The sequence below is a fragment of the Octopus sinensis genome, linkage group LG6, assembly GCF_006345805.1.
Source record: "Octopus sinensis linkage group LG6, ASM634580v1, whole genome shotgun sequence".
Taxonomy (NCBI): Eukaryota; Metazoa; Mollusca; class Cephalopoda; order Octopoda; family Octopodidae; genus Octopus; species Octopus sinensis.
The window spans coordinates 11,225,890-11,250,181 of NC_043002.1; the positions used below are offsets into that span (position 1 = coordinate 11,225,890).

The 24,292-nt window shown below is 40.4% G+C and overlaps 1 protein-coding gene across 3 annotated transcripts in view; it reads left to right on the forward strand.

The window, feature by feature from the left end:
• The window catches only part of LOC115213381 (probable arginine--tRNA ligase, mitochondrial), a 46,093-nt gene that overhangs the window by 20,953 nt on the left and 848 nt on the right, over window positions 1–24,292 (forward strand). For all 3 annotated transcript variants that reach the window (XR_004999569.1, XR_004999570.1, XM_029782325.2), the window contains exons 10-18: window positions 1,869–1,975; window positions 3,322–3,420; window positions 6,470–6,530; window positions 7,817–7,893; window positions 9,307–9,440; window positions 11,090–11,267; window positions 14,086–14,181; window positions 18,251–18,325; window positions 22,186–22,249. Coding sequence is in view for 1 of the 3 variants with exons in the window: in XM_029782325.2 (XP_029638185.1) it covers window positions 1,869–1,975; window positions 3,322–3,420; window positions 6,470–6,530; window positions 7,817–7,893; window positions 9,307–9,440; window positions 11,090–11,267; window positions 14,086–14,181; window positions 18,251–18,325; window positions 22,186–22,249 (891 nt within the window). In the remaining 2 variants the exon portion in view is untranslated. The remainder of the gene's footprint in view (window positions 1–1,868; window positions 1,976–3,321; window positions 3,421–6,469; window positions 6,531–7,816; window positions 7,894–9,306; window positions 9,441–11,089; window positions 11,268–14,085; window positions 14,182–18,250; window positions 18,326–22,185; window positions 22,250–24,292) is intronic.

The following is a 24,292-nucleotide window of genomic DNA, read 5'->3' on the forward strand; positions in this document are numbered from 1 at the left end:
AGGCAGTGAGCTAGTTGAAATGTTAGCATGCCAGGCAAAATATCTAGCGGTATTTCGTCTGCCGTTACGTTCTGAGTTCAAATTCTGCTGAGGTTGACTTTGCCTTTCATCCCTTCCGGGGTCGATAAATTAAGTACCAGTTGCGTAATCGGATCCATCTAATTGACTGGTCCCCTCCCTAAAAATTCTGGGTTTTGTGCCCAGAGTAGAAAAGAATATTTTACGACAATTATTAATACAGGGATTCTCAACCATTTATTATCTATGGACCCCTTTAATTACTATTTTATTCTGGTGGACCCCATAGCCATTCTATGTTTAAAAACTAGTTTTATAGAAACTTCTTTCGAAATTCCTATTTTGTTTTTCACACATAAACTTGTGTAGGCTGAACTATTTAGCATGTTAGAGAAGGGAACCTAGCTGTTTCTTTTAATAATTTTTTTTAATGGGCCCTTAATATACTCTTGTGTGGACCCCAAAAATATTATATGGGCCTTTGTTGAGAACTACTGGTTTAATACAAAAGAATCTACCTGTAACCCTTTTATTAAGTGCTGAGTACAAAAAAGAAGTACGTTCTTAATTAAGAAAAGAAGGGAATCACTTTAATGAGAACCTCGTGCCTGACAACTACAGCACCTTGCCCCACCACCATTTTCCCAGGTCCCACCAGCAGGGCTCACATTGGGAATCACTGGATTAGAAAAACTGAAGGACCACTGCAAACAAATGTGTGGATTTGAGAAGGGAATATGTTCGTCATCATCATCATTTAACATCCGCCTTCCATGCTAGCATGGGTTGGACGATTTTGACTGAGGGCTGGCAAACCAGACTCCAATCTGATCTGCCAGAGTTTCTACAGCTGGATGCCCTTCCTAACGCCAACCACTCTGAGAGTGTAGTGGGTGCTTTTACGTGCCACCGGCACGAGGGCCAGTTTCGTGGTACTGGCAATGGCCATGCCCAAAAGGTGCTTTTTACGTGCCACCTGCACAGGAGCCAGTCCAGCGGCACTGGCAACGACCTCGCTCGAATGTTTCATGTGCCACCAGCACAAGTGCTAGTAAGGCAATGTGGTAACGATGCTAGTAAGGTGACGAGGTGAATCATAATTAGTTGATCCTCCTGTATTTTCTTTTCAGCACCCCCTCATAGTTATGTGTGTATTTGTATGTGCATGCATTGGTGTGATAGGTGGACAGCTCTATTATAATAATCTTCTATGATAATATTCTTGTATTTTTCTCTGTCACAACATGTGAATGAAAAAGGAAGGGCTGATAGATGAATAAGGAAGGAAGCGGGTGATGGCAAACTTGGTTGTGGGATGATGGAAGTTCTATGCTGGAAAAGAAAGTCAAACAGCGTTTCAGCTCTGCGTGAGTATGTGTGTGTATGTAAAAGCAGTCATGTGAATGTTTGTGTGTGTGTGTGTGTGCAATGGAAGTGGGATGGTGAACATTCAATGCTGAAAAGGAAACTCAAACAGCATTTCAACTCTGTGTGTGTATGTAAAAGGGAGTCATGTGAATGTTTGTGTGTGTGTGTGCAATGGAAATGGGATGATGAACATTCAATGCTGAAAAGAAAAATCAAACAGCGTTTCAACTCTGTGTGTATATGTGTGTGTATGTGTGTGTATGTACAAGGGAAATATGTGAATGTTTGTATCTGTGATTATGTGTCTGATTCTGTACCTTATTTATATATAAAGTACTACAACCTGCTGCCGTAATTGATGGCACGAGGCCAGCTAGTAATATTATGCTAGATTCGCGAAAACATTACTGCATTTCAAAGCTGTCATCATAATGAGAAGTCACCTCACCTAACTCGGGGCTTGTTGTTTTGTCTGATTACAGAGACTCGGTATCTCCTTCACTGAGATTCACTCTGAATCGATGTATTCTGAATCAGCCAATCAGCTACTGCAACACCTGCGACACACTGGTTTGTTACAGATCAATGAGTAAGTCTTATTATATAACCCTCTTGTTGTTTAACCCTAGGCAAGACTTTTTTTGACCTGTTGAAGCAGTTACTTTTAGTACATGTGATTTAACCCTTTAGCACTTAAACCAGCCATCATCATCATCATCATCGTTTAACGTCCATTTTCCATGGGTTGGACAGTTCGACCGGGGTCTGGGAAGCCAGGAGGCTGCACCAGGCTCCAGTCTGATCTGGCAGTGTTTCTACAGCTGGATGCCCTTCCTAACGCCAACCACTCCTTGAGTTTTGTGGGTGCCTTTTACGTGCCACCAGCACAGGTATCACAACTACAATTTCCATTTGACTTTTTGATGTTGATGTACTTGACTCAATAGGTCTCCTCAAGCACAGCAGGTTGCCCTATGATCCAAGGTAAGCACAGCAGGCCATCCTGTGATCCAAGGTACTTTGGAAGGGCTGGGGCTTCTATGTGAAGCTGGTGCAGGAAACAGCTATGAACTCACGTTATTTGTCGGGTCTTTGCAGTCACAGGATATCTTCAGAGGTCTCGGTCTTTCGTCATTGCCTCTGTGAGGCCTGACGTTCGAAGGTCTTGATTGACCACCTCATCCCATGTCTTCCTGGGTCTACCTCTACCCCGGATTCCTTCAACTGCTTGGGAGTGGCACTTCTTCACACATCTCTCCTCATCCATCCTCAGCCATATCCAGACCAAATATTCAATTTGTTTTATGTCTGAACAAGTCAGTTCTGACCTCTCACACATACCCTACTATGCCATTCTAAAAAAATATACAATCACATCTTTGAAATTTCGAAGCTGCAAGATGATACAAGATTAATTCAGAATAACATGACAGAATAATCAGAATGCTAAACAGTTAATATTTCAGTTCTGTATTTAAAAGATGAGGAATTATGTACATTATTTACAATTGATGGATATTTGTCCTCATCTTGTTTGTTGTTAACACAACATTTCGGCTGATATACACTCCAGCCTTCAGGTGTCTTGGGGAAATTTTGAACCTGGGTTCTCACTCCTAAGGTATTTTTTGATGTTGTCATTATTATTATTATTATTATTGTTATTATTATTATTATTATTATTATTGTTATTATTATTATTGTTGTTATCATTATTATTATTGTTTAGGTCACTGCCTGGAATCGAACTCAGAATCTTGGGGTTAGTAGTCTGCGCTCTTAACCACTACGCCATATACCCATGGTGTAGTGGTTAAGAGTGCAGGCTACTAACCCCAAGATTCCAAGTTCGATTCCAGGCAGTGACCTAAACAATAATAATAATAACAATAATAATAATAAACTACTATAAACTTTGTGTTTATACAATTTTAGGGAAGAAGGAAGAACCGAGTTCATTGAGATTCCTGACCGAAACCGAAATTCCAAAGTTACAATGTGCAAAAGTGATGGAACTACTCTCTACCTGACACGGTGAGTAGCAGAGGTCTTCATTCTGTTTTTTTACCCTTTAAAGGATCCCTCTCTCTCTCTCTCTTTCTCCCTCTCTCACTCACTCTATCTATCTCTTTGTCTGTCTGTCTATCCCTCTGTCTCTCTCTCTCTATCTATCTATTTATCCCTCTTTCTCTGTCTCACTTTCTCTATCCCTCTGTCTGTCCCCCCTCTCTATCTGTCCATCACTCTCTCTATCCCTCTCTTTATCTCTATCTTTGCCTCTCTCTCTCTATCCCTCTCTGTCTGCCTGTCTGTCTCAAGCTATCCTACTCTGTTTCTCTATCTATCCCTCTGTCTCTCTATCCCTCTCTCACTGTATCTATCTCTATCCCTCTCTCCCCTCTTTCTCTCTGTCTCCTCTCCCTATCTATCTGTCCCACCCTCTCTCTCTTTCTCTTTATCCTATCTTTCTGCCTATCTCTCTGTCTCTGTCTCTCTCCTCTCTCTCTGATTATGAATTTTCCTTTCCAACCAAATGGCTTCAGGTTCAGTCCCCCTGTGAGACGCCATGAGCAAATGTTTTCAGCAACAGCTTATGACCACCCAGAGCCTTGTGAGTGAACGTGGTCAATGGAAACTGAAAGAAGCCCGTTGTATGAGTGTGCATGTTTATGTTGCCTTGTAGTAACAACATGTGATAGATCGCTGTCGTACAGGCATTGTCAGTCTTTTCCAATCTTCTATGGAAACATATCTGGCCATCACCATCATCATCTTTTAACGTCCGCTTTCCATGCTAGCATGGGTTGGACAGTTTTGACTGAGGGCTGGCAACCAGATGGCTGCACCAGGCTCCAGTCTTGATCTGGCAGAGTTTCTACAGCTGGATGCCCTTCCTAACGCCAACCACTTCGAGAGTGTAGTGGGTACTTTTTGCGTGCCACCTGCATGGGGGCCAGTCAGGCGGTACTGGCAATGATCTCACTCGGATCTTTTACACGTGCCACCAACACAGGTGCCAGTAAAGCGATGTTGGTAATGATCACACTCGAATGGTTCCCTTTTACGTGCCTCTGGCATGGAAGCCAGTTGGCTGCTCTGGCAACGATCACTCTCGGATGGTGCTCTTGGCACCCTACTAGTACAGGCATAAGTGCTGGTAAGGTGACGCTGGTAACAATCACCTGTCTTGCTGATTTCCATCTACCCCATGCACACATGGAAAAGTGGACATTAAAACTGATGATGATGATGATGATGACTATGACGTGGGACCCCTTCATGACAATGTAACCTTCATTTGACTAAGGTACCTTTGGCGTGACGAACAGAAAGTGGCATACCCCTTGTTGTGAAATTACTACTTCCAAGATTCTACTTGCAATGAAACATATGTAGGCTGGATTTTACCTATTCCATTCCCTAAGCTTCACAGCATTTGCTATTTTCCTCTCCTTCTGGTCTAACGACCCTCCATGTTTATTTTCGTTAAGCTTCCTTGTATGTCTCCACTGTCATGCTTTTGTTCCTAACTTTGACCCTCCATAAATCCTTAATTTTATTTTAAAATTTATGGGAGCCACTGTCTTTGAAGGCTCATATTGTCGTTGAATGCTCGAAATAAGGAGTAGATAGACAGCCGATAACTGATGAAGGGTCCTTTCTCTGTGTTTACTTGTCCTGTTCTCTATTTTTTCATCACTGTTTTAGATGAAGCTGCAAATGGGAGAATGGAATAAACCTTTTGTTACCATAGGCGTAGGAGTGGCTGTGTGGTAAGTTGCTAGCTTACGAGCCACATGGTTCCGGGTTCAGTCCCACTGCGTGGCACCTTGGGTAAGTGCCTTCTACTATAGCCGCGGGCCGACCAAAGACTTGTGAGTGGATTTGGTAGACGGAAACTGAAAGAAGCCCGTTGTATATATGTATATATGTATGTATGTATGTGTATATGTTTGTGTGTCTGTGTTTGTCCCCCCCCCACATCACTTGACAACAGATGCTGATGTGTTTACGTCCCCAAAACTTAGCGGTTCGGTAAAAGGAGCCTGATAGAATAAGTACTAGGCTTACAATGAATAAGTCCTGGGGTCGATTTGCTCGACTAAATGTGGTGCTCCAGCATGGCTGCAGTCAAATGGCTGAAACCAGTAAAAGAGTAAAGAGAGTATATTTCTTTTCAAAATACGTGGTCTTTGTTTCAGTTAATTTTGAAAGTAATGAAAAATTTTAATGAAGTAACTTTGCCGTTATTAAGATGGTGTTTAGAACACAAAGTACCATGAAAATTTGAAGGAAAGTTTTCATTTTTGGCCATATTAATCTTTTTGTTACCATATTTCTGTTGAAATACATTGTCATTGTTTCATTTAATTTTGAGAAGACCCGACAAGCCAAATAAAACCATAATCTCATGGCCTATGCCAGGGGCATAACCAGCCCACTTATTCGTACCTTTTCCTTCTTTGGACACTAAAACTCTGCTTGCGAAGACCTGTTGAGGCAAGTGAAATCAATCAAAATCAAATTCGATGACTGGCGTCTGTGCTAGCAGGGTGCAAAGAGCACCATATGAGTGTGATCATTTTCAGAGTGGCTAACTGGCTTCCATGCCAGTGGCACTTAAAAGGCACCAATCAAGCGTGATCGTTACCAGCATCGCCTTACTGGCACTTGTGCCCATGCTAGTAGGGTGCCAAGAGCACCATCCAAGCGTGATCGTTGCCAGAGCAGCCAACTGGCTTCTGTATCCGTGACACGTAAAAGGGCACTATTCGAGCGTGATCATTACCAACGTCGCTTCACTGACACCTGTGCTGGTGGCATGTGTAGAAAGATTCGAGCGAGGTCATTGCCAGTACCGCAATGAAGAGAAGAGAATAGCAATTAAAAGAGATGTGGTGTTGGTAAAGGCAAACATGAGAGTGTTTAGTGTCATGCTGGTATCCATAAAAAGTACCCAGTACACATTGTAAAGTGGTTGTAAATGGCATCCAGTCATAAAAGCCATGCCAAAGCAGACATTGGAAAATAGGTGTTAATGATGACAATAATTAGTTCTAATTATTTCATTATTCCCCTCCAGTGATGTTGCTGCTGCTCTCCACAGGAAGAAGGAATATAATTTTAACAAAATACACTATGTGGTAAGTTTTGTTTTCATTTTATTTATTGTGGCGTTTTCTTGATTTCCAAGGAAATTGTTGAATACCAACTGCAAAAGCTTGGGAGGGCTAGGTTTATTGGTACAATTGATTCCAGTACTTGATTAGTACTTTACTTTGTTTGCCCCAGGAGGAATGGAAAGTAAAGATAACTGAAAAGGGACTTAAATTCAGAATATAAAGAGCTCAGTATTTTTGCCCACTGTTCTAACAATTCTGACAGTCCACTGCCTTATTTGCACAACAATAATAATAATAATTAATAATAATGATAATAATTAATAATAATAATAATAATAATAATAATAATAATTAATAATAATAATAATAATTAATAATAATAATGATAATTAATAATAATAATTAATAATAATAATAATAATAATGATAATTAATGATAATTATTATAATGATAATTAATAATAATGATAATAATAATAATAATCTTTCTACTATAAGCGCAAGGCCAGAAATTTTTGGGGAAGTGGCAAGTTGATTACATCAACCTCAATACATAACTGGTACTTATTTAATCGACCCTGAAAGGATAAAAGGCATAGTCGACCTCGGTGGAATTTGAACTTGGAACATAGCGGCAGACAAAATACCACTAAGCATTTCGCCCAGCATGCTAACAATTCTGCCAGCTAATAATTCAGTCAACAACCTCATGATATTGTATACTGTGCGACGTCTAGAATGATACATTATTTACATTTGATGGATATTTGTCCTCATCTTGTTTGTTGTTAACACAACATTTCAGCTGATATACCTTCCAGCCTTCATCAGGTGTCTTGGGGAAATTTCAAACTTGGGTTTCTCATTCCTAAGGTATTAACCGCTATGCCATATGGCTTAGTGGTTAAGAGCGCTGCCTACTAACCCCAAGATTCTGAGTTTGATTCCAAGCAGTGACCTAAATAATAATAATAATAATAATAATTATATATTTCTTTATTTAATAATAATAATAATAATAACAACAACAACAACATCGAAAAATACCTTACGAATGAGAACCCAGGTTCAAAATTTCCCCAAGATACCTGATGAAGGCTGCAGGGTATATCAGCCGAAACGTTGTGTTAACAACACACAAGATGAGGACAAATATCTGTCAAATGTAAATAATGTACATAATTCCTCATCTCTTAAATATAGAACTATATTGTCTATGATGATGATGATGATAATAATAATAATAAAAAACCAAAAAACATGAAGAGCTTTACTGTTATTATTTTGATTCTTCTTATTTCTGAAAGGTTGACAACCGACAGAACCGACATTTCCAAAACCTTCAAGCTGTTTTAAAGACAATTGGAGAAGATTGGGCTACCAGGTGAGTTTTTCTTAATTTGATATATTTCCTAACGAGATAACTTCCATTTAAGGCTAAAGAATTGTTTATGCAACCATTTGAGGTTCTTAAAAATAATTCCTGCATTAAAATACCAGGCTGCAAATATTCCAAATTATTTATTAGAAGACTTTCCGAGGAATAATATCCAAATGAAATTCTTTCTATTAAGAATTTTTTTCTAAATCATTGTCTGTTATTTTAACCCTTTTGTGACTGTGTTTCTGTTGAAATTCACAGCCTTTGCTGGCCGCAGATTCGGAAAGACTGCTAATATTTCCACTCATAAAAACAACAAAAAGACCGGACTTAATCCTATGGAACACAGAAGTAAAAATTGGAATTTTGCTAGAGCTGACAGTGCCTTGGGAATGCAGAGTAACGGAAGGAGAAGAATTATGAGAAATTAATCTAAGAGTTCGGAAAACAGGGGTGGACTTGTCGAGATTACCACCTGGCAGTGGGGCCTAGGCTTCATTGAAAGTAAAATGGCGATGTTTTTTAAAAGAAGGTTTGCATTTTCGAGCTGAGAAAAGTAATAAGGAGGATACGGGAAGCAGTTGACAAAGCCAGCTTCTATATATATCTGAAACGAGAAGACCCAAAATAGCTCGAAAGCCAAAACATGCCGACCAGGAAATAGCGTCGCTAGGTGAGGCTGACTGGCACTTAAGCAGCATTGCTGGTTGACAGGTGGGCCAAGGTAGCGATCTCATTCATTGTGTGCCCTCCCTCCTTCTGGTTCGAAGGCTTGTACCACCAAACAGCTAGTCAGCTCTGGCTGCTGGAACTGAAACTAACACGACTCTATTGGAAGGTAGATCTAGAGAGGGTACGGGCCTAAACTATGTGCACTGCTCCTCCATTGCTCAGTTGAAGCTAAGATTGTGCCATGTGACAGTTAGCTGGTGCTGGCTACTGGAGCCTACCAGCAAGTATTTAAAGGGAAATTTGGCAGGATGGTCATTCACCTGCTGACATTCGTTGATGCTTCATCGAAGAATCCAACTATGGAAGGCCAAAGAAAAAAATGCAGTCAACACCAGAGTTGAAGACACCTCCAAAAGCGAGGGGGTTGGGCAACCATATCGTAAACAGTTGAGGAGTAGGGGCCAAAACCAGACATGGTTCCTCCTAATGATGCCCTTAGCTACTGGATCGTATAAAAGGGTTAGTTGTTGGCATTAGGAAGGGCATCAAGCTGTAGAAACTCTGCCAGATCAAGATTGAAGCCTGGTGCAGCTATCTGATTCGCCAGCCCTCAGTCATTCGTTCAACCCATGCTAGCATGGAAAGCGGACGTTAAACAATGATGATGATGATGATGATTGAAAATAAACATCATGTTTTTCTTATTTTTTATTGATCGTAGTCCTATTTTCCTCTTCATTGCAGTCTTGAAAGTGATTTTCATATTGGATTTGGCCGAATTATAGGGATGAATACAAGAAAGGGTAAAGTTATTTTCCTGAAAGACCTTCTTGATGAAGCTCAGCAACAAATGTTGTCAAAACGAAAGGAAACTTCCTGTAAGTAGCTGTCACTGCTTGTGTCATATTAGACTTTCTTCTCTCTGTCATATATTCAATACAATATGCATACATCATCATCATTGTCATATCTTTTTACACGTGCCACCGGCACAGGTGCCAGTGAAGCGACTTTGTTAACGATCATGCTCGAATGGTTCCCTTTTACGTGCCACTGGCATGGAAGCCAGTTAGCTGCTCTAGCAACGATCACACTCGGATGGTGCTCTTGGCACCCTACTAGCACAGGCACAAGTGCCAGTAAGGCGAAGCTAGTAACGATCATACTCGAACGGTGCCTTTTAAGTGCCACTGGCATGGAAGCCGGTTAGCCGCTCTATCAATGATCACACTCATATGGTGCTCTTTGCACCCCGATAGCACGGATGCCAGTCATCGAATGTGATTTTGATTTCACTTGCCTCAACAGGTCTTCACAAGCAGCATTAGGAAGGGCATCCAGCTGTAGTTTTGATTGTTCCTTCTCGAGCCACGCCTGGCTCATAAGGGCCAGTTTCCTTGGCGTATAGGCTCCCCACCTGGACAGGACACCGGTTCATCGCAAGTGAGCTGCAAGATGCAGGAGGAAAAAGTGAGAGAAAGTTTTGGCAAAAGAGTCAGCAGAAGTTCGCCATTACCTTCTGCTGGAGCCGCATGGAGCTTAGGTGTTTCACTCATAAACACACACATCGCCCCCGTCTGAGATTCGAACCCGCGATCCCTCATCCACGAGCCCGCTGCTCTAACCACTAGGCCATGTGCTTCCACATCTAGCTGTAGAATCCATGCCAAATCAGACAGGAGTCTGGTGCAGCCCGTCAGCTTACCAGCCCTGGTCAAACCATCCAACCCATGCCAGCATGGACAATGGACATTATGTGAGGATGATGATGACAAGTTCAAGATACAGTGATACCTCGCAGTATGAGTTTTATTCGTTCTGTGACTGAGCTTGTTTTATGACTTACTCATTTTACAAATCAATTTTCTTCATTGAAATTAACTAAAATATAATTAATCCGTTTCAGCCCTACAAAACCACCCAAATATAATTTTTCATGGGTTTTAAAACAGAAAATTTGTAGATCTTAATACAAGTAAAATGACAATTATAAAAAAAAGAGACTGCAAAATAAATATGTAAACTGGTTCTGGAGCCTGGTGCAGTCTCCTGGCTTCCTCGACCCCAGTCAAACTGTCCAACCCATGCTAGCATGGAAAACGGACATTAGACGATGATGATGATAATGATGTTTTATTAACTGAATTACCTTAAAGATGGGACGATTTGTGCGTGAGGAAGACGATGGAGCGGGAAGGAAGAGGATTATTGTTTGGAAGGAGAATCTCCTTCCATTAAGACTTCAGGAAGAATAATTTCTGACGTTTTCTCTCTCACATCATCATCGTTTAATGTCCGCTTTCCATGTTTATTCACATGCCACCAGCACATGTGCCAGTAAGGCGACACAGGTAACGGTCACGCTCGAATGGTGCTTTTTACGTGCCATCGGCATGGAGGCCAGCTTGTCGCTCTGGCAACGATCACACTCGCATGGTACTCTTAGCACGGATGCCAATGTTATTGTTATTATTATTTTGAGTAGATTTCCTTTAAAATAGCAATATTTGTTTTTGTATTTTCATAGCATCAAAACATGTAGCTGATGAAATGGCTGTAGCAGACACACTTGGCATCAGTTCAATTTTGGTACAGGACCTGAAAGAAAGAAGGAACTTTGATTATACATTCAGCTGGAAGAAATGTCTCAACTTCAAAGCCGATTCCGGAGTTTTCTTACAATATGCTCATGCAAGACTTTGTAGGTTTGTTGCCTGTTCAGTTTCTGGGTGAACTTTTTAGTGTCATTTGTAGATGATGAGGAGCACACACAACTGTATTTTATACAGCTTTACATTTACTTTATAAGAAACTAGCAGTATCGCCCGGCGTTGCTCGGGTTTGTAAGGGAAATAACTATATAAGCATTTCTAGAGATGTAAAGTATAATAGCCATCTCAATATGGCTAACCACAAAGGGGGGGGGGTGTTACTGTCGCTTTTTACATTCTGAGATTTAATAATAAATTTTTAGAGAGTTACTTCCCTTATATATGCCAAAAATGCATTAAAAATGGGGAAAATTGATGGTAAATTTTTTTTTAAATCGTAGACTCATCGTAGACGTGCGCTAATACCCAGAAGGGCTCGATATGAATCACGACTATAAGATACCCGGTTTTGGTTAAACTGCACCGCAAAATGTGGGAGTAGTTAGGAATCTAAATCGTAGGAGACAGACAGCACACAACCTCTCTTTTATATATAAAGATAATCAAGATGAATTAGGTACTTAAGTTGAGGCACCAGGTCAGGCTGGTATGATCCGCACAGCTCGAAGTTAGGTGAATAAAAAGCAAATAAGTAACAAGGATGTCTAGGTATCTGTGCATTACAGCCGTTTCAAGCGGCTCCATTTAATCGATCAAGGAAAACCTTACATCAATTCGAAATACACTGCGTTTCTCAAATGCATAAGACCATATAGAATTCCAACATACAGGATACTCCATTGTAAGTTTTTTTAGAAAATTTTTCATCAGAACTAGAGAATAAAAGAATGATGTTGCTTTTATTCTCTGGTTCTGATGAAAAATTTGCTAAATAAATTATAATGGAATATCCTGTATGTTGGAAATCTGTATGGTCTTACATAGCTGAGGAAGGCAGGGTATTTTAAATTGATGTCATGCTTGCATTGATCAATTAAATGGAGTCGCCAGAGACAGCTGTAATTCATTGATATCTGGACAACTTGCTACTTATTTGTTATATATATATATATTCTTTCTTTCTTTCCTTTCCTGAGCGTCCAATAACACTATACTTGTTCCACGTCCTCTCATTGTTGTGTTTTCTCTTTGTGTTTTCATGTTTGGATTAACTAAACACTGTCAGATCAGACTGGAGCCTGGTGCAGCCTTCTGGTTTCCCAGACCCCGGTCGAACCGTCCAACCCATGCTAGCAGGGAGAACGGACGTTAAACGATGATGATGATATATATATATATATCTGTAAATGTAATATGTGACAGTTATTCGGTAGCTATGGTAAAACTCTGAGTTTCGGATGCCGAGGTGGAAATCCACGCTGCCATCTCTTCAGTTATCCGGCCATCGGAAAAATGCTATGAAAAATGACCGTTATACTAAGGGAATTTACTGTGTGATTGACCGTTATTAAGACAAAAGAGCTGAAAAAAGCCCGTCATGTATATGTGTGTGTGTGTGTGTTTGTCCCCCCCAGCATCGCTTGACAACCGATGCTGGTGTGTTTACGTCCCCGTAACTTAGCGGTTCGGCAAAAGAGACCGATAGAATAAGTACTAGGCTTACAAAGAATAAGTCCTGGGGTCAATTTGCTTGACTAAAGACGGTGCTCCTGCATGGCCACAGTCAAATGACTGAAGCAAGTAAAATAGTAAAAGAGTAAAGAGTATATACAGGGTTGGCCAAAAGTCACCTGACAGTAAATCAAAACCCATTTAATTCCAAGATTAAAACAAAAAATATTTTATATGAGATTCCGCTAATAAACAGACAAATGTTGAAAAAAAAAACAGTGATTTCAACTCACAGCATTCAATTATTAAACATTCATTATTAGGCGCAGGAGTGGCTGTGTGGTAAGTAGCTTGCTAACCAACCACATGGTTCCGGGTTCAGTCCCACTGCATGGCATCTTGGGCAAGTGTCTTCTGCTATGGCCCCAGGCCAACCAATGCCTTGTGAGTGGATTTGGTAGACGGAAACTGAAAGAAGCCTGTCGTATATATGTATATATATATATATATATATATATGTGTGTGTGTCTGTGTTTGTCCCCCTAGCATTGCTTGACAACCGATGCTGGTGTGTTTACGTCCCTGTCACTTAGTGGTTCGGCAAAAGAGACCGATAGAATAAGTACTGGGCTTACAAAGAATAAGTCCCGGGGTCGATTTGCTCGACTTAAGGCGGTGCTCCAGCATGGCCGCAGTCAAATGACTGAAACAAATAAAAGAGTAAAGAGTAAAAAGAGAGAGAATGAATCAATAAAATTGAATATTAAGTATTTATGGAATTTTGGTTTACTATCGGGTGACTTTTGGCCAACCCTGTATATTGGAAAACAGAATGGTAATCATATAGAAAAGGTAAAAACCTACCTGTCTGAATTGACTCATGACTCATGATTTCCATTATGATGTATGAGTTATAGGCGGCGAGCTGGCAGAACCGTTAGCACACCGGGCGAAATGCTTAGCAGTATTTCGTCTGCCGTTACGTTCTGAGTTCAAATTCCGTCGAGGTCGACTTTGCCTTTCATCTTTTTCGCCAGCTCTGTCTGGCACGTAAAAAACACCCACTACACTCGCGGAGTGGTTGGCGTTAGGAAGGGCATCCAGCCGTAGAAACACTGCCAGATCTGACTGGGCCTGACGAAGCCTTCCAGCTTCACAGACCCCAGTTGACCCGTCCAACCCATGCTAGCATGGAAAGCGGACGCTAAATGATGATGATGATGATGAGTCACATAACTGTCTAAAACATGACTATGTTGTGTTTGGTAACTGTTTCTTTTACAATCCTTCCTTTTAATAGCTTGAAGCAAAACTGTGCCATACCTTTGACCCATTCTGTTGATGCAGCCCTACTAAAGGACCCTGCTGCCTTGCGACTTGTTCTCCACATTTCAAGGTAAGATTTGTTTTCTGTATGTCTTTATTTATTTATTTATTTATTTCCGAACGTGGCTGATGCCAGCGCCACCTTGACTGGCTTCCGTGCCAGTGACACGTAAAAAGCACCAACCGATAGTGACCGTTGCCAGCCTCCCATGCACCTGTGCAGGTGGCATGTAAAAAGCACCCACTACACTCACGGAGTGGTTGGCGTTAGGAAGGGCATCCAGCTGCAGAAACACTGCCAGATCAGACTGGAGCCTGGTGCAGCCTCCTGGCTTCCCAGACCCCGGTCGAACCATCCAACCCATGCTAGCATGGAAAATGGACGTTAATTAATTAATTGATGATGATGATGATGATGATGATGATGATTTATTTATTTATTTATTTATTTATTTATTTATTTATTTATTTATTTTGGACCTCATGGAGCCAAGGGACATGGTGGTGAAGCATGATCTTTGAATGCTGGGCCTCACCAAGGCAATGACAAATGGCGATATGCTTGAGAAAACTTGTCAAGCCAAGGGAAACCATAACTGTGACCATTGCTAGTGTCATGCAAATAGCACTCCTGCTAGTGGCACTTAAAAAGCACCCATTACACTCTTGGAGTGGTTTGCATTAGGAAGGGCATCCAGCCATAGAAAACATGCCAAATTAGACTGGAACCTGGTGCAGCCCCTCAGCTTACCACTTCCAGTCAAACCATGTAACCCATGCCAGCATGGAAAGCAGATGAAGGTGATGATGATGATGATGATGATTTTGATACTCATCATCATCGTTTAACGTCCGCTTTCCATGCTGGCATGGGTTGGATGGTTTAACTAAGGACTGGTCAGCCAGAAGGCTGCACCAGGCTCCAATCTGATCTGGCAAGGTTTCTACAGCTGGATGCCCTTCCTAACGCCAACCATTCTGAGAGTGTAGTGGGTGCCTTTTTACATGCCACAGGCATGAGGGCCAGTCCGGTGGTTCTGGCAACAACCTCACTCAAAAGGTGTTTTTTACGTGCTACCTGCACTGGTAGCGTCCACGCTCGAATGTTGTTTTTCTCACGCCACCGGCACATGTGCTGATAAGGCGACACTGGCAATGATCACATTTGAATGGTGCTTTTCATGTGTCACCGGCATGGGAGTCAATTTATGGGCCTGGCAATGATCATGTTCAGATGTGCTTTTAACATTCCATTGGCCAATCAGGCGGTACTGTCATCGGCCACATCAGTGATTTTGATTTTGATTTCACATGCCTCAATAGGTCTTTGCTAGCAAAGTTTATTGTCCAATGAGTGAGGGGTACTCATAAGTGGGCTGGTTACACCCACTGTCTAACATTAAAAGTATCCCCACAGCCTTTGAGCTGAAACTTATAAAAGAATAGTCTACTGAAAAATGCTTATTTATAAAGTTTACAAAACTCCTGACAACTCCCTAAAGTTTAAATCGGTGTTTCTCAACCCTTTTTTGCCAATGGATCCCTTTGGTTTCCATTTTACTCATGTGGGCCCTCATAAACATTTGCTGTCTAAAAAGTCCTATTATATTTTTATAATTAGACATTATTAGGGACTGTATAAAAATATCGTTAAAATATTTTACGTGTTGTACAAGTATAAATAATTTATTGCTCGTCAATTTTAACAACAAAATCTTACACAAACCCTGGTTGAGAACCACTTATTTCATATATATATTCATTTCAAACCATGGATACACTACTATACATGCACATACACATGCCCTTCCTCCCTTCTTAACCCCAACCCCTTAAAAATGCATTGCCACTGAGCTCCTAGTCCCTTGGCTAATGTTTTTCTTTACTTCTCAACCGCATTTCCTCTTTCTCGCTCCTCCTAAACTTTTTTTCTGATGAAGGACTAATGTCCGAAATGTTAAAACTCATCCTCTTCCTTCTGTTGAATGGTTAACTAATCCAGTAGTTGTTAAAACTTGTCCCTCCTGTATTGTTTTTTTTGTCTTGTTTTGGGGTTTTTTTGCGGGGTGGTGGTGGTGTCCATAACATTTCCTCTGTGTGTGTGTGTATCTCTTATTATAAAAGGCAGATTTTATCTGCCTCCCTTTGGGAGTTATACAAATCTACAATATAGGATTTCTTCAATTACAATTTACCTAGCAGTTTTAAGAGTACAATGCATCGCGTCATGCCAGGTCCAGTTTTTAAAATTTAAACTCCAATTAAGCAAAATTTACAGAAAACTCACATTCTGGTGTGTGTGTCAAATGCTTTTCTTAGTCTGGTTTACACCACACGCAAACGCACACACACACAAAGGGAGCGAATTGTTTCACTGACGCTATCACCCTTCTCCTCCTTTGTCTTTGCAAGTTGGCAGGAAAACAGTGAATCCGACAGCGATTAAGAACACGAATTAGCACCTGAATGGAGTGAAAATTTAAAAACTGTTTCTTTCGGTGATTTTTCTGAAGAAACTGCACCAAGCCACAGACTTTCCCAGAAGAGTAAAGCCTTACACTATTTCTATTTACTTTTTCGAATGAGCCCATTTGAAATCATTACGGCAGAAACGAACTGTTACGCTAAACGTAAACAAAACGAAAAAACGATAGTTTGTTATTTCCCACAACCTTAAATGAAATTAAGGCCTATTTTGCCATAAATATTATTATGGGTATCAGAAAGTTACCCAGAATAACAATTCTATCGTAAAATTTTGTTGTATACCCATTGATATTAGCTAATAACCCATTTTCTATAGCGATGTTTGAACAAAATTTTAATAATTTTACAGAAAGTTACCCGAATAACAAATTCTATCGTAAAATTTTGTTGTATACCCAATTGAATATTAGCTAATAACCCATTTTCTATAGCGATGTTTGAACAAAATTTTAATAATTTTACAGAAAGTTACCCGAATAACAAACGAGCCCTTCTGGGTATTAGCGCACGTCTACGATGAGTCTACGATTTAAAAAAAATTACGATCATATTTTTCCATTTTAATGCATTTTTTTCGCTTTTATATAAGGGAAGTAACTCTCTAAAAATATCTACGATGTGTCAACGATTTAAAGAAAAATTTACCTTAATTTTTTTTCAATTTTTAATGCATCTTTTTGCTATTTTTTGGCTATAACTCTCTAAAAATGCTTATATAGTTATTTCCCTTACAAACCCGAGCAACGCCGGGCGATACTGCTAGTGTGTCTATATAAGAGAGAATAATATTGGAACGAAAATGTAAGATTGGTCCCCCATGGTGGTGCGAATTCACCTGCAAGAGTGTTGTGCTACATTAAAGCAGCCATGCAGCTCCACGTAAAAGCGTCCATGTGGTGCCTTGTAAAAGTGCCCATGTGGTACCGTGTAAAAGTGAGTGCCCATGTGGTGTCACATAAATGGGCACTTTTATGTGGAACCACATGGGTACTTTTATGTTGTACCACATGGCACCACATGGACACTTTTACATGGCACCACATGGACACTTTACATGGCGCTACATGGGCACTTTTGCATGGCACCACATGGACACTTTACATGGCGCTACATGGGCACTTTTACATGGCACCACATGGACACTTTACATGACGCTACATGGGCACTTTTGCATGGCACCACATGGACACTTTACATGGCGCTACATGGGCACTTTTGCATGGCACCACATGGACACTTTTGCTTGACACCACATGAGTGACACCACATGGACACTATTACGTGGAGCTGCATGGCTGCTTTTATGTAGCACTGCATGAGCACTTTTTGCATGGCACCAGCGCAACGCTCTTGCGGGTGAATCCACACCACCAGGGGGATCACGTAAAAGCGTCCATGTGGTTCCATGTAAAACCGTCCATGCAGTATCATATAAAAGCACCCAACACACACTGTAAAGTGGTTGGCATTAGGAAGGGCATCCAGCTGTAGAAACCATGTCGAATCAGACTGGGGTCTGGTGCAGCCTTCCAGCTCGCCAGCTCTGGTCAAACTGTTCAACCCATGCCAGCATGGACAACAGACATTAAATGATGATGATTATGATGATGATGATGATGTCTTCCATTCATGTATTTCATTATTTATTTTAGATATGATGAAGTCATATTAAACTCATTTCTTTCCTTCGAGCCATTCCATGTCGTACAATACCTCTTCCAGTTGGCGTGAGTATAAATAAACTATTTATTTACCCTCTTCTTTATACAGTTCTATACTTTAAGAGATGTGGAATTATGTACATTATTTACATTTGACGGATATTTGTCCTCATCTTGTTTGTTGTTAACACAACGTTTCAGCTGATATACCCTCCAGCCTTCATCAGGTGTCTTGGGGGAAATTTCGAACCTGGGTTCTCGTTCCTAAAGTATTTTCCGATGTTATTATTATTATTATTATTATTATTATTATTATTATGTATGGGTTTTTCTTCTTCTTTCAAATTTGCTTCCATTTCTTGCCGAGTGTCTTCCCGACTCCTAGGGCAATGAAACTCATAGTATACATTGGTAGGCCATTAAACTAAACTCACTAGTTCGTTCATTTTTTTTTTTTTTGATAGAAATAAAGTTAAATTAAAATACATGGGTAGTAATAGTTCTCACATCGACAATGCTCTTCTCAATACGTGTGATGTACCAGTTAAGACAATCTTTTGCACTTCTTGCAGGGATGGTAAGCCAGGGATCATTCTCATATAATTTTCGGTTCCCTTCTTGATCATTCCTAGTGCTCTTATTATTATTATTATTGAGTGAGAGAGCAGTTCATGCCATCAAAGTGACACTGAGGTAAAATATACGAAGTCCAATATACCCATCATGACTACCCGTCTGATAAGGGTACACCAGGCACATGCATCACAACCATATGTGCGCGACATGGTGATCTCATATCAAGATAAACAGCGCATCACCTTGCAGGTGGGGCCCAGTTAGAAGTTTCTTCAGGTTGAGTAGCCCATCCCACTCAAAAGGTCCCTGAATAAGGGTTTTTTAGGGATGTTGAAAGAACCACCCATGTTTCCAGAGGTGAATTATTCAAACCCCAAAGAATCCCTCTCAACACATGGCTATGATGCTCCCCCACTACTTCTGCTCGTGATCAGAGATGCACATATCGTCAGCCACTAAGGGACATGCTCAACTGGTTAAGGTCAAACAACTGACAAGCAAATCTGTGGTATTGAGCAGAATATTTGCTGTAGCCCATCTTTTATACCAAGACAAAACAATGTACATGATAACACTTCCAAACAGTTAAGATCAGAAGCCATGAGAGCCACTGCCTGGTACTGCATCAGGGCATATTTATTCATCGTTTAACGTCCGCTTTCCATGCTAGCATGGGTTGGACTGCCTTTGCACAACTTCTAACACTGGAGATGTATTACAGTGTCAGCTGTTCACTACCAGTGAACTAAGGTAACACCTCATATTTATCAAGCACCTTCTGGAATATTTGAGCTGTTCCAAGCAGTGCTGCTTTCTGCAAGTGCTCCACCTTTATTGCAGCCCCTATTTGTTTCACGTACTTCTCAAGATCTTTGTTCACTGATTATTATTATTATCATTATTCAGGTCACTGAGTTCAATTCCAGGCAGTGACCTGAATAATAATAATAATAATAATAATATCGATAAATACCTTAGGAATGAGAACCCAGGTTCGAAATTTCCCCAAGACACCTGATGAAGGCTGGTGGGTATATCAGCCGAAACGTTGTATTAACAACAAACAAGATGAGGACAAATATCCATCAAATGTAAATAATGTAAAGTTGATTCCTTGGTTCCAAAGTTCAAACCTTGACTATATACACAACTTTCTGCTTCTTACTCTAATATAACCATTCACCCAGTTAACACACACACACGTGTACATATATATTGTCTAACGTTGTGATACTCTACCCAGTGGACTTGTGTTCATGGGATCATGGTTTCGATTCCTAGACCAGGCGTTGTGAGTGTTTATTGAGTGCAAACACCTAAAGCTCCATGAGGCTCCGGCAGTGGGGGATGGCGAACCCTGCTGTACTCTTTCACCACAACTTTCTCTCACTCTTTCTTCTTGTTTCTGTTGTACCTGTATTTCAAAAAAGGGCCGGCCCTGTCACACATTGTGTCACGCTGAATCTCTCCGAGAACTACATTAAGGATACACATGTTTGTGGAGTGCTCAGCCACTTGCACGTTAATTTCATGAGCAAGCTGTTCCGTTGATCGGATCAACTGGAACCCCTGTCATCATAACTGACAGAGTACCACAATACTCTACCAACAGTTCTTGCCTATGGACCCATCTGATTCATCTTTTACTCACGTGGACCTTCATAACCGTTTGACATTAAAAAAATCCTGTTATTGCCATAATCAAATATTATTACCTCTGCCTTAGCGAAGGCAGTGGTATTGTTTTCAGTTGTGTTTGTTTGTTCATGGGTAACATATTTCAAGATCCACTGGATGGATTCGGATGAAACAATCAGGGATGTTAGGCCTCATGACTGGCACAAACTGATTAGATTTCGGGATCGATCCAAAATCAGGCAAGGATTCTGGATTATTTTTTCCATTTTTTTTACTTAATTTTTGAGAGCGGTCAGGTTCATCTTCAATATTCTCATTTGTGAGAGCAATTGAGTTTATTTCAGATCTTCTCACTTCAAAAATCATCTCCGGTTAATCGAGAGTATGTTGGTGTTGCCTTGGCAGAGGTTTGCACTCTCTGAGTATTCTCGTTACGAATTGAATTAAAAAAAATTTTTAATATTTTGTGTAGTGTAGAAGAATAACTAATTTATGCACACAAACCCATAACAGCAAAATCTTATATGCACCATGTTTGGGAGCCACCGCTCTAGCAAGTTATTTGGTAATCTCACTATTGCCAGCATCTTGAAAAAAATGCACCAAGCAGGAGTGGCTGTGTGGTAAGTAGCTTGCTAACCAGCCACATGGTTCCGGGTTCAGTCCCACTGCGTGGCATCTTGGTCAAGTGTCTTCTGCTATAGCCCCGGGCCGACCAAAGCCTTGTGAGTGGATTTGGTAGACGGAAACTGGAAGAAACCTGTCGTATATATGTATATATATATATATGTGTGTTTGTGTGTCTGTCCCCCTAGCATTGCTTGACAACCGATGCTGGTGTGTTTACGTCCCTGTCACTTAGCGGTTCGGCAAAAGAGACCGATAGAATAAGTACTGGGCTTACAAAGAATAAGTCCTGGGGTCGATTTGCTCGACTAAAGGCGGTGCTTCAGCATGGCCACAGTCAAAATGACTGAAACAAGTAAAAGAGTAAGCAAAGTGGTTGGCATTAGGAAAGGCATCCAGCTTTAGAAACCATGTCAAAGCAGACATTAGGACTCAGTACAGTTTTCTGACTTGTTGGGTCCAACCCATGTCAGCATGGAAGACATTAAATGATAATAATAATGATGATGATGATAGGAGTGGCTGTGTGGTAAGTAGCTTACTTACGAAACAGATGGTTCCAGGTTCAGTCCGACTGCGTGGCACCTTGAGCAAGTGTCTTCTACTATAGCCTCGGGCCGAGCGAAGCCTCGTGAGTGGATTTGGTACACGGAAACTAAAAGAAGCCCGTCGTATATATGTATATACATATATATGAGTATGGGTATGTGTGTGTGTATATATTTGTGTGTCTGTGTTTGTTCCCAACATCGCTTGACAACCGATGCTGGTGTGTTTACGTCCCTGTCACTTAGCAGTTCGGCAAAAGAGACCAATAGAATAGGTATCAGGCTTACAAAGAACAAGACCTGGGGGGTCGATTTGCTCGACTAAAGGTGGTGTTCCAGCATGGCCACACTCAAATGACTGAAACAAGTAAAAGAGTGTATCAGTTTAATATTTTCGTTTACTCCAATGCTTTCTAATTAAGGTTATAATGCTCTGTGTCTTTGATATAACACTGACTCGTTTATGCCTAATTATGCTTTATTTCATTTATTCTTTTTTGTTTTACATCATTGACCATTAGTTTCTTTTTTTTTCAGTCATCTAAGTAATCAATCTCTTCATTCGTTAGTCGTCAAAGGTCAAGTACAAGATGTTGCCCAGGTCAGTATTTTAACCCTTTCATTACCGTATTTATTCTGTGTTTCTTTCAATTACGTTAAATATAATAAAGAATTTAGTAAAATAACTTTGTTATCATTCAGCTAGTGTTAGGAACATTAATTGTGACTAAGGTTTGGGGGAATATTTTAATTCAAAACTTATGGAAACAAGACATTTGTACTCTTGGCAAGAGCCGGTTTCAGCCGGGTTGGTAATGAAAGGGTTAAAGGACTTATTACTTTTTCTCATGATAGGCACAGAAACGGCTGGGTGGTAAGTATCTTGCTTACCAACCACAAGGTTCTGGGTTCAGTCCCACTGCATGGCACCTTGGGCAAGTATCTACCACTATAGCCTCAGTCCGACCAAAGCCTTGTGAGTGGATTTGGTAGACGGAAACTTAGAGAAGCCCGTCATATATATATATACATATATATATATATATGTATATATGTGTGTGTGTTTGTGTAAAATACTAAATAGTATATAATCTCTCTATATATAAAGCTGAAGTTGTCTGTGTATAGCAGGTTTGGTAGCCTTCAACTAACACTATCTCCTCCGAGACCCTGCAGCGCAAGTTGACCAAAATTGAGAGTATGATAGAAGAAAGCTTGCTCTTCCTTCCGTAGAAGAAAAAATTCAAATCGGACCATGTTAACACCAAAAATTATTTACTTCAAAAAGGTGCTCTATTTTTTACGATTTTTTTACTGATGTGTCGCCATTTTTCGGTATATTTCAACCAGAAAAATGTTCACTTAAAGAGAATAACAAGCTACATAATGCAACATTTTTACTGTTCAAAAATTCCGATTCTGAAGGGTCGAAACAAACCCGAGCAATGCTGGGCAATACTGCTCGTAAAGGATAAAATCCTTTCTCAGAGCTGAAAAATTTGCCGGCAACCGGCGCTTAAAAGGATTTTATCCTTTACTAGCAGTATCGCTCGGGTTTGTAAGGGAAATAACTATATAAGCATTTTTAGAGAGTTATAGCCAAAAAATAGCAAAAAATGCATTAAAAATGGAAAAAAAATGATGGTAAATTTTTTTTTAAATCGTTGACTCATCGTAGACATTTTAGAGAGTTACTTCCCTTATATATGCCAAAAATGCATTAAAAATGGGAAAAATTGATGGTAAATTTTTTTTTAATCGTAGACTCATCGTAGACGCACGCTAATACCCAGAAGGGCTCAATATGAATCATGACTATAAGATACCCGGTTAAACTGCACCGCAAAATGTGGGAGTAGTTAGGAATCTAAATCGTAGGAGACAGACACGCAACTTCACTTTTATATATATAGATATATACTGTTCAGTATTTACGTGTTGAAAAGAATTCATCTTTCTGCTTGTTCTACATTACATTTCAACGCTTCAAAAACAAACTTATGTTTGTTTACATAGGATGTAATATATATTTTATTGTTATAATAGCCATCGAGGCAGCAAGCTGGTAGACTCGTTGGCACACGGGACCAAACGCTTAGAGCCATTTTTGTCCATCTTTACATTCTGAGCTCAAATTCCGCTGAGGTCGACTTTGCCTTTCATCCTTTTGGCTTTGATAAAATAAGTATCAGTGGAACAATGGGGACCGATGTAATTGACTCGCCTTCACCACTAAAATTGCTGGCATTGTGTTAAAATTCAAAGCCACCTTTGTAGCATACTTAATGCTATCAGCAGCAGATGAAAATCATTTAATAGCAGTGGTGATAATACTGTGTGCATTTCTGCCCAATTAGGCTTTGTCAGTAGCATGTACTCACTGCCATCTGCATGCTAGGACAAAATCCACTGATGCAGGAAAATAGTGCATCATCATCATGACTCTCCGTTTTTTCATTCTGGTTTGACGGAAGCTGACAAACCAGAGGTCTGCACCAGGATCCAAGTCATCTGTTTTGGCATGGTTTCTACAGCTGGATGCCCTTCCTAATGCCAACCACTTTACTGAGTATACTGGGTGCTTTTTACATGGCACCAACATCTATGGGGTCGCCAAGTAGCTTGCAAGGCAGGGACCGCTCAG